The sequence below is a fragment of the Anguilla anguilla genome, chromosome 14 (assembly GCF_013347855.1).
Source record: "Anguilla anguilla isolate fAngAng1 chromosome 14, fAngAng1.pri, whole genome shotgun sequence".
Lineage (NCBI taxonomy): Eukaryota > Metazoa > Chordata > Actinopteri > Anguilliformes > Anguillidae > Anguilla > Anguilla anguilla.
The window spans coordinates 38,812,353-38,827,464 of NC_049214.1; the positions used below are offsets into that span (position 1 = coordinate 38,812,353).

At 46.8% G+C, this 15,112-nt stretch overlaps 1 protein-coding gene across 1 annotated transcript in view; it reads left to right on the forward strand.

The window, feature by feature from the left end:
• Positions 1–15,112, forward strand: part of LOC118212501 (astrotactin-2) — a 382,570-nt gene that overhangs the window by 204,040 nt on the left and 163,418 nt on the right. Inside the window, exons 10-11 of the mRNA XM_035390420.1 lie at positions 38–112; positions 8,382–8,519. Of these exons, the coding sequence (XP_035246311.1) occupies positions 38–112; positions 8,382–8,519 (213 nt within the window). The remainder of the gene's footprint in view (positions 1–37; positions 113–8,381; positions 8,520–15,112) is intronic.

Sequence of the window (15,112 nt, forward strand, 5' to 3'; positions counted from 1 at the left end):
TGAATGGATGCTAACCGGCGTGGGATTTGTGTTTCAGGCCGTGGCCCTACACCAATCTGGAGAAGGGCTACGACCTGGTCACCGGGCAACAGGCGCCGGAGCGGATATTCAGGTGAGAGCGCGTCGCTGCCGCTTTGATTGACAGCTTGGGGCCGAAGGCGCTCTTGTTAGCGCGCGGCTTTGATCCCCGTGTGTGCCGCTGGGCGCGGCAACGCTCCGCGCGCCGTCCAATCAGAGCACGCGGTCAGCACCTGTGCTAATACATTCATTACTTGACTGGCGTTTAGCAGACGCTCTTATCCGGAGAGGATTTATTTAGCATTAACATTGCGTCCATTTATACTGCTGGATATATACTGAGGCAATCCAAGTACCTAGCTCAGAGGTACAACAGCAGTGTCCTACCCGGGAATCGAACCTGTGACCTTTCGGTTACCTTTAGGTTATACTACACCCGCCTGAGGGGTTAGGGCCAGGTTTGAGTCCCCTATAGAACACTAATCTTTGAGCGAGGTTCTTGAGTCTATATCCAGCTGTATAAAGTGGATACTATGTAAAGATTTGTGTAACTCACTCCTGATAAGATCCTAATGAGCAAAATCCAGAATTTAGACATCTGGAGCGGTGGAAAATCTCGGGTGAGAGACAGTTGACGTAAACGGACTAAGTTAACCCCAGTGTCGCTCAGGTTTTTTACGTCCTACTCGGCTAAATAATTTTCACCTTTCAACCAAATTTAGCCGAGTGTTCACCTGAACGGCAAGATGACATTTCCCTGACACTTCACCTGAAAAAATGTTCACTGGGATGCCAGTAACATAAATGTCATACTTTGCAGGGTGTAACGTACAGGAAATTGGGTTCGACCAGGTTGGTCTTTATTTAGGCCACCCGTGAAGGAAACATGGGGGAAAAAGTGTTGCTGTGTGCTGCAGCTGCTGTATAGCCATTGATTGGTGCATCGTCTGTCCGTACAGAGCTCTGACTGCACATTCTGTTCCAGTGCCATACTCAAATAAAGAACCTTAATCCTCATTTCATGAACAGTGACATCACCCATTGGCTCTCCTTGGGCTTGGTGAAAAGCGATTTGAATCCTGGGAAGTGTAGTTTGTTGACGCCACCATGTTGTACAAATTGGATCCAGAGACTGCGCAGTTGGGAAAAGAGAGGGAACCTTATATGGGCATGAAGTCCGGTCGCCCGTTAAGCGTGTGGCATACAGTGACCCTGCAGTGGCACAATCTGTCCGCGATTCATCCGGAAGATATTTACATTCTTGTCCATATAACATATTGACTTAACAAATCGGCATGTGAGGAGACATTAGACAAAGACAAAATACTTATTTCTTGCGGGGAAATGTACTATTATTTTTTTCAACAATTATTGTTACCGTTGACTTGCATTGAGGCGGGGGGCTGAAACACCTGTACTGGAGCCAGCCGCACTGGGGCAAGTGAGCAACGTCTCTCAACAAGACCAGGAAGTGAGCTTCCAAAACGCAGCCCGGTTTTGGGCTCTTGTTCTCACCACGTACAGATTGTCTCGCCTCCTTCCTGCCCGCATTGAACCTGTGTTCTGTCTGTCACTCAGGATCGGACTCAGGGTCATATTTGATTGCTTTCGTCGTGTAGATACATTTCGCCGTATTTGAGGCACGCGTCTGAGCCCGCTGTCTCCGGCTCCGCCGCGTTAGCGTTCTGCGGTGGCGTGGGAGCGCGCACGGAGCATCGCTGGACGCTCGGACGGGGCCACCTGTGGGAGCCCGTCGCCGTGACGGCGCGACGCTCTGACTTTACGGCGCGCTGAGAGCCTGCCTTTGTGACGCGCCGGTCCGTCCCACAGAGGCGTTGTTCCAAAATCGATCCAGAGGCGTTGTTCCAAAATCGATCCAGAGCGGCTTCTCAGATTTTAGCAGGTTCCTTGGTTCGCCAGCCATGTGCACCCCCCCAAACCCCCCCCCCACCCCCCCCCCCCCCCCCCCCCCCCCCCCCCCCCACCCCCGGCCTTCAAAGCTTGTTTTTTTTTTTGTGAAAACAGAGGCCAAACAGACTTCGGCCCAGCTTATAAAGGAGGACTTAAAAGGCTCTTCAGAGCCAGAACTGTCCAAAGTGGCTTTTAAATTTATTTTTTTACATTACCAGCAGTGGCTCCTGGGTAACAGGAACTAAAAGGCCCTGCTCCTGAAGGGGAGCATTGACCCTGATAATGTAAAATGGTCAGGACGCAGAATTGTAGTTGATGTCGTCACAAGTTGGCCAAACATTTTTTTTTTTTAAAGATAAATGAGTTGGCATTAATCCAGAAAGCAGGAGTCTCCAAGTTTCTGGAGGAAGACAATATGATAGGACGCGATTTCTCAAATGTATTTTGAATATGCGCAAAAGCATAATATCTCAAAATGCTTCTGAATGCTAAATGTAAATGTTAGTACGTTTGCCATTTGTTTCAATGTTCTGTATGAGGCAATTAATTGTGAAAACTGAGTGCATTTCATTTTGATTTGTTATTTTTATTTTAATTATTTCTTGTCAGGGTGCATTACAGCTTGGCTCTATTCACTCTGTTTTGAAAAGGCGCAATCAGATTGGTATTAAAGGAGCGTGAATTATTATCGTTCCACATAATCAGTTGCTGTGGAACCATGCCTGTGGGTTTTACTTTTAAATTATTTATTTTCGTATTTTACATATTCTCTGGCATGGATATCAAACAGCATTAGTCCTTTAGCTTGTAATTAAACGTAAGATATTTTTTTAACATCCATAGATTGGGGAGTGAAACAAAAACAGCGAGAGCTGTAGGGATGAGCAGTGTGGTGTCTGATTGGAGAAAATATGATTAGCAGTGCAATCTCTCCTGTTAGAGTTGTCAGGATCAGCAGTGCGATCTCTCCTGTTAGAGTAGTCAGGATCAGCAGTGTGGTGCTTCCTGTTAGAGTAGTCAGGATCAGCAGTGCAATCTCTCCTGTTAGAGTAGTCAGGATCAGCAGTGCGGTGTTTCCTGTTAGAGTAGCCAGGATCAGCAGTGCGATCTCTTCTGTTAGAGTAGTCAGGATCAGCAGTGCGGTGTTTCCCGTTGGAGCAGTCAGGATCAGCAGTGCGGTGTTTCCTGTTGGAGTAGTCAGGATCAGCAGTGCAGTTGTTCCTGTTAGAGTAGTCCAGATCAGTAGTGCGGTGTTTCCTGTTAGAGTAGTCAGGATCAGCAGTGCGGTGTTTCCTGCTAGAGTAGTCAGGATCAGCAGTGCAGTGTTTCCTGTTAGAGTAGTCAGGGTCAGCAGTGCAGTGTTTCCTGTTAGAGTAGTCAGGATCAGCAGTGCAGTGTTTCCTGTTAGAGTAGTCAGGATCAGCAGTGCAGTGTTTCCTGTTGGAGCAGTCAGGATCAGTAGTGCGGTGTTTCCTGTTGGAGCAGTCAGGATCAGCAGTGCGGTGTTTCCTGTTGGAGCAGTCAGGATCAGCAGTGCGGTGTTTCCTGTTGGAGCAGTCAGGATCAGCAGTGCGGTGTTTCCTGTTGGAGCAGTCAGGATCAGCAGTGCGGTGTTTCCTGTTGGAGCAGTCAGGATCAGCAGTGCGGTGTTTCCTGTTGGAGCAGTCAGGATCAGCAGTGCGGTGTTTCCTGTTGGAGCAGTCAGGATCAGCAGTGCGGTGTTTCCTGTTGGAGCAGTCAGGATCAGCAGTGCGGTGTTTCCTGTTGGAGCAGTCAGGATCAGCAGTGCGGTGTTTCCTGTTGGAGCAGTCAGGATCAGCAGTGCGGTGTTTCCTGTTGGAGCAGTCAGGATCAGCAGTGCGGTGTTTCCTGTTGGAGCAGTCAGGATCAGCAGTGCGGTGTTTCCTGTTGGAGCAGTCAGGATCAGCAGTGCGGTGTTTCCTGTGGGGCAGTCAGGATCAGCAGTGCGGTGTTTCCTGTTGGAGCAGTCAGGATCAGCAGTGCGGTGTTTCCTGTGGGGCAGTCAGGATCAGCAGTGCGGTGTTTCCTGTTGGAGCAGTCAGGATCAGCAGTGCGGTGTTTCCTGTTGGAGCAGTCAGGATCAGCAGTGCGGTGTTTCCTGTTGGAGCAGTCAGGATCAGCAGTGCGGTGTTTCCTGTTGGAGCAGTCAGGATCAGCAGTGCGGTGTTTCCTGTTGGAGCAGTCAGGATCAGCAGTGCGGTGTTTCCTGTTGGAGCAGTCAGGATCAGCAGTGCGGTGTTTCCTGTTGGAGCAGTCAGGATCAGCAGTGCGGTGTTTCCTGTGGGGCAGTCTGTATCAGAGGGCGGGAGGAGCTGAGTGGTCTTCCTGAGCTGTCATCATGTGCCTCCCAGCCTGTATGTTTTATACAGTGCTTCTGAGATTGATTAATCACCTCTGGGAAAGGGGTTCATATGTGTGGGCGTGTGCATGTGTGCCTGTGTGTGTGTGTTCGTGTGTGTGTGCGTGTGTGCGTGTGCATGCAGTTGTGTGTGTGTTCATGTGTGTGTGTGTGTGTGTGTGTCTGCGTGTGCGTGCGGGTGTGTGTGTGTCAGTTGGAGCAGGAGGGGATAGCCCATCAGCGTCTTATTTAAGACCAATACCATGAGGTCATCGATCGGGAGTCCGCGTAGCGCTGGGTCGCCATGACGACGCTGTCAGTCTAATCTGGATGAAAGATCGTCGCCTGAGACGGTGGGCTCAGTCTAGACTGGCCACAGTAAAGCCATTACCGACAAGCCAGACACTTACAGTGCGCTTGTTCTCAAATTGCGCTATTCCAGACATCCATAACCTGTCATTCGGTAGTAATGCTCACTGAAGCTCAGAAGAGCTGCCTTCCACAACCCTAGGTTTACAGAACAAAGCCACTCACTTACGCTAAAGAGAATACTGCTACACCCTGGATAGCGTACAGCTCAGGTGAGTTAATGCCATCCGTCGGTTGGACGTTTGCTAAAGCTGGATATACATGGCCTCTAATACTTTTACCTGGCCTTTACACCTGACTGGGAAGAACATATTTTTGTGTGTTTGTTTGTTTTCGGGGGCTGTGGTTCTTTGTTGTTGTTGCTGATGTCGTTTAATGCTCAACAGAGTAGCTTTTTTGATCTTGATGTAACGCAGTTTGATGTTCAGTATGCCAGTTGAAAAGTTGTCGGTGGAGTTGGCATTTCTTGCGCTTGCCGTCTCACCCGGGGCCAAGCGTTTTCCCCCCCGAAGGGAATTACTGCGCTTCCATCCCTGATCTCCGTGCTCGTGTTTACGTTGCGAGTTGCTCTGTAAAAGCGTTTGCTGAATCCCCAGTGCGGTTGAAGTAAAGACATTGGCAATTCAGGGCCACTTCTGGCAGATGACAGAAGTCCTTGTTTGTTGGCTGAGATGTGACTTGATTATGACACATGGGCTGGGTTTGGCAACACGTCCCGTTCGCTTCTGCGCCGTCATTCCACATGGTATCCTGGCAACATCGCAATAATGGATGTGGGCCAGATTTCTTGGCAATCAGGGAAAAAACATGATTTACTCTGGCACTAAAAAGAAGTTGAACTGCACTATGCAATTTCAACAACAGACGTAGAAATAGCTTTTATGATTTAATTTAAATGAGTAAAATAACTTTTGCACAAAGTGGGATGTATTTAAAGTGTATTTAGCGTTAATGGTGTATGGTGATAAATACAATATTTAAAATGTATTTAGCTGAATCATCAACCCGAACCTGTATTCAAACAACTTAACCTTAACCTTGACTTAAGAACAAATATGATGGTTTTTATTTGCAAATGCGGTGTGGCGGTTTTGCCAGTTGCTAAACATTGCCTAACTGCTTTTTTGAATAAATTTAACTGACATTTGGCAGATGCTTTTATGCAAAGTGACTTAAATAAAGAGTGCATACTGAAGGTCGTTGGAACAACTACAGAATGCAGGTCAGATAAGGTACAATGCTCACAAAGTATCAGTTATCCATAGCCACGAACATCAAGTCTAGTCGATGTAGTAAGCATCGGCTAAGTCAGTAAAGTTATAGCGAGTCATAAACTAAAAGCGAAGCATGATTAAATGAGATATGACATTAAGATGAAGATCCAAGCGCTACATGAAAGTGATACTAGATTTGGGGTAACCCTATGGAGGGGTAGTGTTAGAGTTCATCGAGATACAGACTGAAGAGATGTGCTTTCAGGCCATGGCAAAAATGGACTGTGACTCAGCGATTCAAAGAGGAATCCAATCAGGGTGACCTACTTGGAGCTTTGCTATTGGAGCAGAACATTTTCAGTGACGTACAATGATTTTTTTTTCTAATGCAGATTTAAAGACAGCTCCCATTCAAATGCCGTTTAAATATCATGCATTTGTTAAGAAGCCAATCTGTTTCTGTGAATGGTTTTCTGCTCAGTCGCAATACCAACCACAGGTATTTATTTGTTTATTTAGTTATTTATTTATTATGTATTTTCGTGTCAGCTTTAGTGAATGAGTTTTAAAAAAAGTGCCTCACAAATTTTAGGTAAGCAAGGTCCCGTGAAGAAATTGACTGTTTTTCTTAATGACCGTTGAGAAAATGGCGGTTGGGGGGGAGGGAGAGATGGTTGAGCTGGCGCTTGTCGAGCGTCTGCAGCACGCGGCGGCCCACTCAACGGATCGCGACTCGCGGAAACGGCGGCCGAGCAGACGGCGGGTCCGGATTTAAACGAAGAATCGCTTTGGCGTGCGGTTTCCCGGCAGTTCGCACAAACGAGGTGTGTGAAATGGTTCGTTTTTATGTTCGGTTGGTAGAAATGCCATTTTCGGCTGTGCGGTCAGAACTTTTGGCGAGAATAAGCGGAATAACCGTGTTCTTGAAAACGGCGGAGGGGCAGCAGTGCAGTATAATGGTCAGGGGAGTGGGCTTGTGACTCAAAGCTGTGGGGTGGGGGGTGGGGTGGGGTTCGATTCCCTCTGCCATGGTACCCTTGGGCGTGGGACTGAACTTCAGCCGCTTCGGTAGATATCCAACCGTATAAAGGGATTGGATGTGAAAATGATCTGTGTGTGTCATTCGGTGCAGTGAAGCAGAAGTGTCTCGGCCACACCTGCCAGGTAGCGAGAGCACACACACACACCTGGGCTGTGTTGACTAATCAGCCCGGGTTCTCAAAGGTGCGCTCTGTTCTCCACGGAACGGTTACCGCGATCGGGAGCGCGCGCCGAGAGAACAAGTTTACTTTGGCAGTTTGTCACGGAGGACAGAGAAAGAAAACACCGCCGGAAAGTGGAGGAGCCGGCCAGCTGAGAAGCCGTCGCTGCGTTTTGCTTACTTTGCTGTTTTAGTTTGTTGTGTTCGTTTGTTATTTTTGCCCAGAACCCATGAGGGGTAAGGGGCGAAGCCTTTTTTGTTACTTGTATTCGTGTTGGTGCGGGTGCTGTCTCTCTGTGTGGAAAGCTACGGTGCATGGTGTGTGACACAGTGTTAATTGCTCTGGATAAGAACATCAGCTAAATGCCTAAAATTGAATGTCAATGCCCTACATGCAATGTAATATATGACTACTGTATTTTATGAAAAACAAGAACAGCTTTGTTTGATGTTATGTTTACATAAGAGCCCGTGATTAATGAGTTTACATTTGACGAACATTTGCCCCTTCCGTATGTTTTCGAACGCGCTCTGCTTCCAGTAAATATTCCGCTCGTGAGAGTGAAGTCGTCAGGGAGGGAGGCCGTTCTGGCGAAACCCGCCGCGCTCTCGCTGCGTCTCCGTGACAGCCGGCCGTCAGGCGGCGCGCTGCCGAGAGTCGCGGCGCGGCTTCTCTCCGGGATCCGTCGCGTTTAGCCCCGCGGATCCCGGGTCATCCGCCACGGCCTTCGAATTCGCACGCCGAATTCGGATTGGCCGATTCCTATCTCGTCAACTCGCGTCGGCGTTCTGACGGCAAGATGGCGGAGCTCGGCGCGGTGGTGCTCTCGGGCTTTAGGGCCTGCGCACCGTACGCGAGAGGGTCCTGTCTTGCGTACCTGTTGTCTGGGCGATGGTTGGTTTTGTAACAGCGTTTGGCTGTCGCGGCCTTCTAAGTGCCTTTGGCTTGGATTCAGTCAGTTTAATTTGTCCTTTGCTTCCAAGCGGCTGTGCTTGCCAAACTGTGTTGTGGGGACAATTTAAAATATTTATTTTCAAGATAAGGACAAAATGTTGATTGTATCCAAGGAAATTAAGGACAAATATTGATTGAATTCAAGGAAATTAAGAACAAATGTTGATTGAATCCTGGGAAATTAAGGACAAATATTGATTGAATTCTAGGAAGTTAAGGACAAATGTTGATTGAATCCTATGAAATTAAGGACGACTGTTGATTGAATTCAAGGATATTAAGGACAACTGTTGATTGAATCCTAGGAAATTAAGCACAAATGTTGATTAAATCCCACCCTCTGAATGTACACAGGTCCTCCTACAGCTTGAGTCAGGGACTTTGGCTGCCCGTCAGCAAGAGCTTTGTGGTCCCGCCCATGGAGCTGTCAATCAGCCCGATCGCCAGCTGCAAGACGGACGTGCTGGTCACCGAGGACCCCGGAGATGTCAGGTTGGTGCAGTGCCATGATGACGTACCATGTGACTTAGCTAAAATGGCAACCCAGTGATGTCCAAGCCATTGTGGAACTGGAATGAGCCACCATAATGTAAATGGTCAGCCAGCGTACATAGACACCAGACTACTACCGCTAATGAGCCGCCTAGCTGTGGTATCAACTTTAGACATCGTTCCATGAGATCATTGCATACCGAAGGCTTCAACCAATCAGAATCACATGCCTTCTCACTGCTGGTCATCCAGGTGGCTCCTAGTTAATCGCAGCTATAAAGGCTGTTGTTCACAAGCAGTGTTTTAACATGCTCCATTAATGCATCGCACCTTGTTCTCACCATTCACCATTAATGCATCTCACCTTGAACTCACCATTCACCATTAATGCATCTCACCGTGTTCTCACCATGCTCCATTAATGCATCTCACCTTGAACTCACCATTCACCATTAATGCATCTCACCGTGTTCTCACCATGCTCCATTAATGCATCTAACCTTGAACTCACCATTCACCATTAATGCATCTCACCTTGTTCTCACCATGCACCATTAATGCATCTCACCTTGTTCTCACCATGCACCATTAATGCATCTCACCGTGTTCGCACCATGCACCATTAATGCATCTCACCGTGTTCTCACCATGCACCGTTAATGCATCTCACCTTGAACTCACCATTCACCATTAATGCATCTCACCGTGTTCTCACCATGCTCCGTTAATGCATCTCACCTTGAACTCACCATTCACCATTAATGCAACTCACCGTGTTCTCACCATGCACCATTAATGCATCTCATCTTGTTTTTACTATGCACCATTAATGCATCTCACCTTGTACTCACCATTCACCATTAATGCATCTCACCGTGTTCCCACCATGCACCATTAATGCATCTCACCTTTGTCTTACTATGCACCATTGATGCATCTCCCCTTGTTCTCACCATGCACCATGAATGCCTTCACACTGCCCCCTACCACGTAGCTGCAGTGCCTTATGGGAAGATGGCCATTTATTTTCACAGGACCTTTCAGACTCCATGATTCCATGTTGAAATTAGTTTTCCCAGCACACGGTCAACATACAGCCTCTTGTCCAGGGCTCCCTTGCAAGAGAGATTTTTATCTCAAAGGATGGAAAAAACTATAAATTTATACAGAGAAAAAGAGTGCGCTCAAATATTCAGTTGAAGGCACATCACCCGTTGTTGTTATCTTTCTAGCTGTACAGTTCAAGGTTCACAAAATACTTGAATTAAAATGAGGACAAAGTGGTTAAAACAAAAGCAGGACGATAACAGACCGGATCGCTTAGAAGTAAGAAAAAAATAACAAAAATAATAATATTGGGTGTGCCTTTGTTTTAGTTTAGTCTTGCTTTGTTTAGTCTGGAAAGGGGCTATTTTTGTTGTTCTTGTTGTTGCTGTTGTTTTTGTTGCTGTCGTTGTTGCTGTTGTTGTTTTTGTTTACCATCCCTTTGCAGGCGAAAGGGTGAAATACGAAACGTATGTCAGTGTGTTCCGTAGGTTTACTGCACCAGACGCAAAGGGTCTTTTTAAGCGGGCGCACCCAGCGCCCTTTTGTGCTTGGCCCTTCACCGGCAGCCGCGCCGCCAGCGGGCGTGCGCCGTCGGCGACGGCGGTGCTTCCTGTCGGCGCGCTCGCGTCGCGCTGCGAGCCGGCGGCCTTCGCTGCGGGAGGCGTGCTGATAACCTGACGCGGTGTGTTTCCCGCGGCAAGCGGAGAGGAAGGCCTATGAAAGCACCCGACGCCACACAGAGGCCTGCGCGACAGCAGTGGTCCTGTAGACCATTGTGCGCCTGGCGGCCTCTTCTCCTGCGGATAGCCATACAGTTCCAGGCCGGTGCCAAAATATTTTCGGTGACAGAGTATTTTTGCACGGGCGAGAAAGCGATTGAAAGCCGCCGTGCTCGTGGATGGCGCGTGTCAGCGTGTGTGAAGGTGTTCGAAGGCCAGCCGCAGCGTGGCGCATTTGCACGGGAAAGAGCTCGAAAACGACCGCTGTGTTATTTGAAGGGGTTGGGCTTTTAGCGGTAGCTTCCAAAGAGGTTGGGTAACTGCGACATTATAAAGGTAATTTGCATAAACTGTAATGGCCGTGAGGTCGGGGCCGGTGTGTCTGTGTTCTTAGTGTGCCACGAACCCTAGTCAAGCAGAACAATTAACCTTAATTTGTGCAACCTCACATAAAACTGTTTTTTAATGTTGTCCCTCAAATTACATGGAAAGTTGTTAAGTTGACCTGCTGAAAACGTAGCAGACTAAGGGGGTTTTCATTAGATTGGGTAGTGCTAATGCACATTTTAGTTAAATACGTCCAACAGAGGACCTTTTCCCCTGACAGACACACCTGGAGCAGACCGTCGGTGAAATTCATAGGTCGTGACCTCCAGTAATGAGGCTGATGAAGTTATAATTAGCATGGCACTCCTTTGGTAGATGACCCAGATGGAATGTCCCAGAGGTCAAACGTAAGCCAGCGTAAGGGCTCTGCAGAAAAACGCTGTGAAAGACTGAGAGCATTGTTTCGAACTGTGAAAGATGAAAGATCTCTGCATTACTGTGAAAGATGAAAGATCGCTGCAGTACTGTGAAAAAAGGAATATCTCTGCAGTACTGTGAAAGAAGAAATATCTCTGCAGTACTGTGAAAGATGAAAGATCTCTGCAGTACTGTGAAAGATGAAAGATGACTGCAGTACTGTGAAAGATGAAAGATCGCTGCAGTACTGTGAAAGATGAAAGATCTCTGCAGTACTGTGAAAGGTGAAAGATTGCTGCAGTACTGTGAAAGATGAAAGATCTCTGCAGTACTGTGAAAGATGAAAGATTGCTGCAGTACTGTGAAAGATGAAAGATCTCTGCAGTACTGTGAAAGATAAAAGATTGCTGCAGTACTGTGAAAGTTGAAAGATCGCTGCAGTACTGTGAAAGATTAAAAAGATCTCTGCAGTACTGTGAAAGATGAAAGATTGCTGCAGTACTGTGAAAGATAAAAAATCGCTGCAGTACTGTGAAAGATGAAAGATCTCTGCAGTACTGTGAAAGATGAAAGCTCGATGCAGTACTGTGAAAGATAAAAGATCGCTGCAGTACTGTGAAAGATGAAAGATTGCTGCAGTACTGTGAAAGATGAAAGATTGCTGCAGTACTGTGAAAGATGAAAGATTGCTGCAGTACTGTGAAAGATGAAAGATCTCTGCAGTACTGTGAAAGATGAAAGATCTCTACAGTACTGTGAAAGATGAAAGATTGCTGCAGTACTGCGAAAGATGAAAGATCTCTGCAGTACTGTGAAAGAGGAAGATCTCTGCAGTACTGTGAGTGTGTGAGTTTGCAGGGTTTCAGTCTGCTTTGTAGTCTGTGCTGCATTGTGTGATGCAGTGAAGCAGAGCCGTAAATGTAACATCTGAGTGATATTTCTAATTCCCGCTCCATTCACTTTGCATCTTGATGAGGAAAGAGCGATTTCCAGTGCAAATGGTGTCAGAATCTCAAATTATATCATTTTAATGTACTTCATGGTCTCAGTGAATGCCATTCGCTGGAATGTTTCAGTCTTTGCCACAGCATACACGTCCGTCATTCACTCATTCGGGTGAATTGCCTGGATTATTTATATGCAGATGTACTGTGATTTGTTGACAGATTTTTTATTTCTCCAGAACTGATGTTGCACACTGCACAGATTAAATAAGGAACGGTAATGCAAAAGTTTGCTCGCCCAAATCTACAGAGAAAAAAAAATACGTGCTCGGAAGCTAACCTCCGGGACTGTGTTCAGTTGGACGCACCCCAAGCTCTCCTCAAGCAAATGGCCCTTAAACGCTCATTTATAACACGTGGTGAACCCAGCCAAATACTCCCTGGGGTTTATCATCGCCTTCTATGCGATTAGTAGCACGGCATGGGCTAATTACACAGAATTAACATGGCTGTCAAATGTTCACAATATTTTTACTCGGTGGCTTTTGAAACGGTGGGTTTCCTTAAAGGGCTAAACCTCCTTTACCGTTACAATCGCATTGTCGTACGTCCCTCTCTTCAAAAACCTCCAAATAAAAATAATTCAGAAAGAAAAAATATTTTTATTTGAATGGTCATTTATTTTACTTGATCATATGAAGGCAGTTTTTTTTAATGCGTATTCTATTTTTCTTTTTTAAAATTCAATTCACTAAGACTGGATCTCACTTTCCCAGTAAAAAAAAAAATATGGAACAAACTGTACAGGAATACACATGGAAATATAAGCCAAGAATGTTCCCTTCTTCAAGGTCATCACAATGTTAATTTGGCTGAATGATGTTTCTTATATTTTCCTCCAAAAAAAGAAGGTGATTCCATATTTTCTTTTTTTTAAAAACGTATGGGCTTCTTGTAGCATTTAGCCCTATTGGGGTCATTCATTACATCAGTGGTTTCATTTCAGGGTGCAAGCAGAGTGCCAACTTGACCCAAAAAGAGAGGTGAAGTCTGGCACGCAGTGTTCCGGGCGAAGGCGTCTGTCCACCCGGCGACTCGTTTCCGTAGAAACGGCCGCCGCGGCGCGTTGGTGTCTCTGCCGACCGCCCGGTCTCTTCCCCGGCCCGCCCCCCCGCCCGGTCCCTTTCCCCCCATTCCCCCCCCCCCCCCCCCCCCCGCCCCCCCCCCCCCCCCCCCCCCCCCGCCCGCCCCGCCCCCCCCCCCCCCCCCCCCCCCGCCCAGTCCCTTTCCCCCCCCTGCCCGGTCTCTTCCCCCCCCCCCCCCGCCCAGTCCCGTTTCCCCCCCGCCCGGTCGGTCTGCCCGCGCCCCCCGCCCAGTCCCTTTCCCCCCCCGCCCGGTCTCTTCCCCGCCCCCCCCGCCCAGTCCCTTTCCCCCCCTGCCCGGTCGGTCTGCCCGCGGCGTGGCTCGGGAGAGCGGGAGCGTCTCTAATCTCTCTTCCTTAACGCTGCTGTCAGCCGGCCCAACCGGCCGCTCAGAGCCCGTCATAAATACAGAGCGCCGATCGATGGGAATCTATCCAGAACACTCCCGCTTATTTATGTGCTGTTTTTTTCTTCTTATACGGCCACTTACCTTCCTGGCTGGCACAGCACAATCGGTGTGGCTGAAATATATTACAGTGTGTGTGTGTGCGCTTGTACATTACATTACAGGCATTTGGCGGACGCTCCTATCCAGAGCGACGTACAGCAAAGTGTACGACCGTAACCAGGAACAAGTGTGTAGAAAACCCCAGAGGGAAGTACAGTTCCAAGTGCAGGGAACGTCGTAGTTTAACGCATAGTTTAACTTGGACCCTGTAGGTTAATCTGATTAACACAAACACAAACAGCAGTAAAAGCATGTACAAGACCATGCAGGCACATTTCCCATCATAGCATTGCCTTATTGTTATGTGCTGCCAGTTAATAGCAGTGGAAGCTAAAGCTTTGTTGACGCTACATGTTTTTAGCTGATACACAAGTAATCAAAATGAGATGTTAACTTCACATATACTCGAAACCGTGCTCTTAGTACAATTCTTATAATCTAGGGATCTGCTTGCTTGTAAATCCGTAAATTGGATCTGGTTGTCAGATTTGCTTGTATGTCCTCCATTTTGGTAAATGGTAAATGGTAGATGGACTGCATTTATATAGCGCTTTTATCCATTTATATAGCGCTTTTATTTTGGTTTCATAACATGTTATATAAGATTATGTAATTAGCTTAATTATCTGCCTTTGAGTGTATTCTCAGAAAAGAATGTTCTAGCACTACTTCATACGTCTACTTAGGTGCCGCACATAAAGACAAATTAATTATGGGTTTATTATGAAATTAACTATGAAATATACATTAACGGAAGTCTGCTGAGAAATCAAATAAGAATAGTAATCAGTAATGTTCCATTTGATTGATTTCTTCATGCGGTTCATTATACCCTGCTTTTTATATAATAATTGTACATAATAAGGAAACTCCTTTGTAAAACCTGTGGAAATGGCAAGTTGTTATATATAGTTTTATAGTTAATGGTGTCTCATTATATGTGGTACCGAGCTGTAACTAGAGATCACTTCTTTACCAGTGAAGTAACAGTCGAGGCACTTCGTTCACACAACTTAAATCCCTCCGTTGAAAGAGCAGCTATACCAATGAACAAGTCCATTGGGAAACATAAGGTATAGGGCATTTTACAGAAGACTGATCACTGTCAGACCTCCAAAGGAAAACTGGCTGTGTTTACAGTGTGTGTACAGCCAGTCAGAAGGTTTTGGTAGAGGAGCGGTGCGACGGTGATGGCTAAACATTTGCTGTATCAGCCTGATGTAAACATTAAGTTGGTGTCTCTATATGGTGTGGTACAGAGGGCACTGACTAAAGATATTTGAACACCATTCAAAAGTGAACAGGTCAACATGCAGCTATACTGTAAAGGTTAACCGGGTTTGATTATAGGCGTACAGAAATTGGACTAGCAGGATCAGTAATGCTACTGTTTTGTTATGGGTGTGTCTTTATTTGATGACTTGGGTTTTTTTTTTTTTGATCCTTGTGTATTTAAGCGGAAAAGTGGAATGGTTAGAGGAGGCTCGTC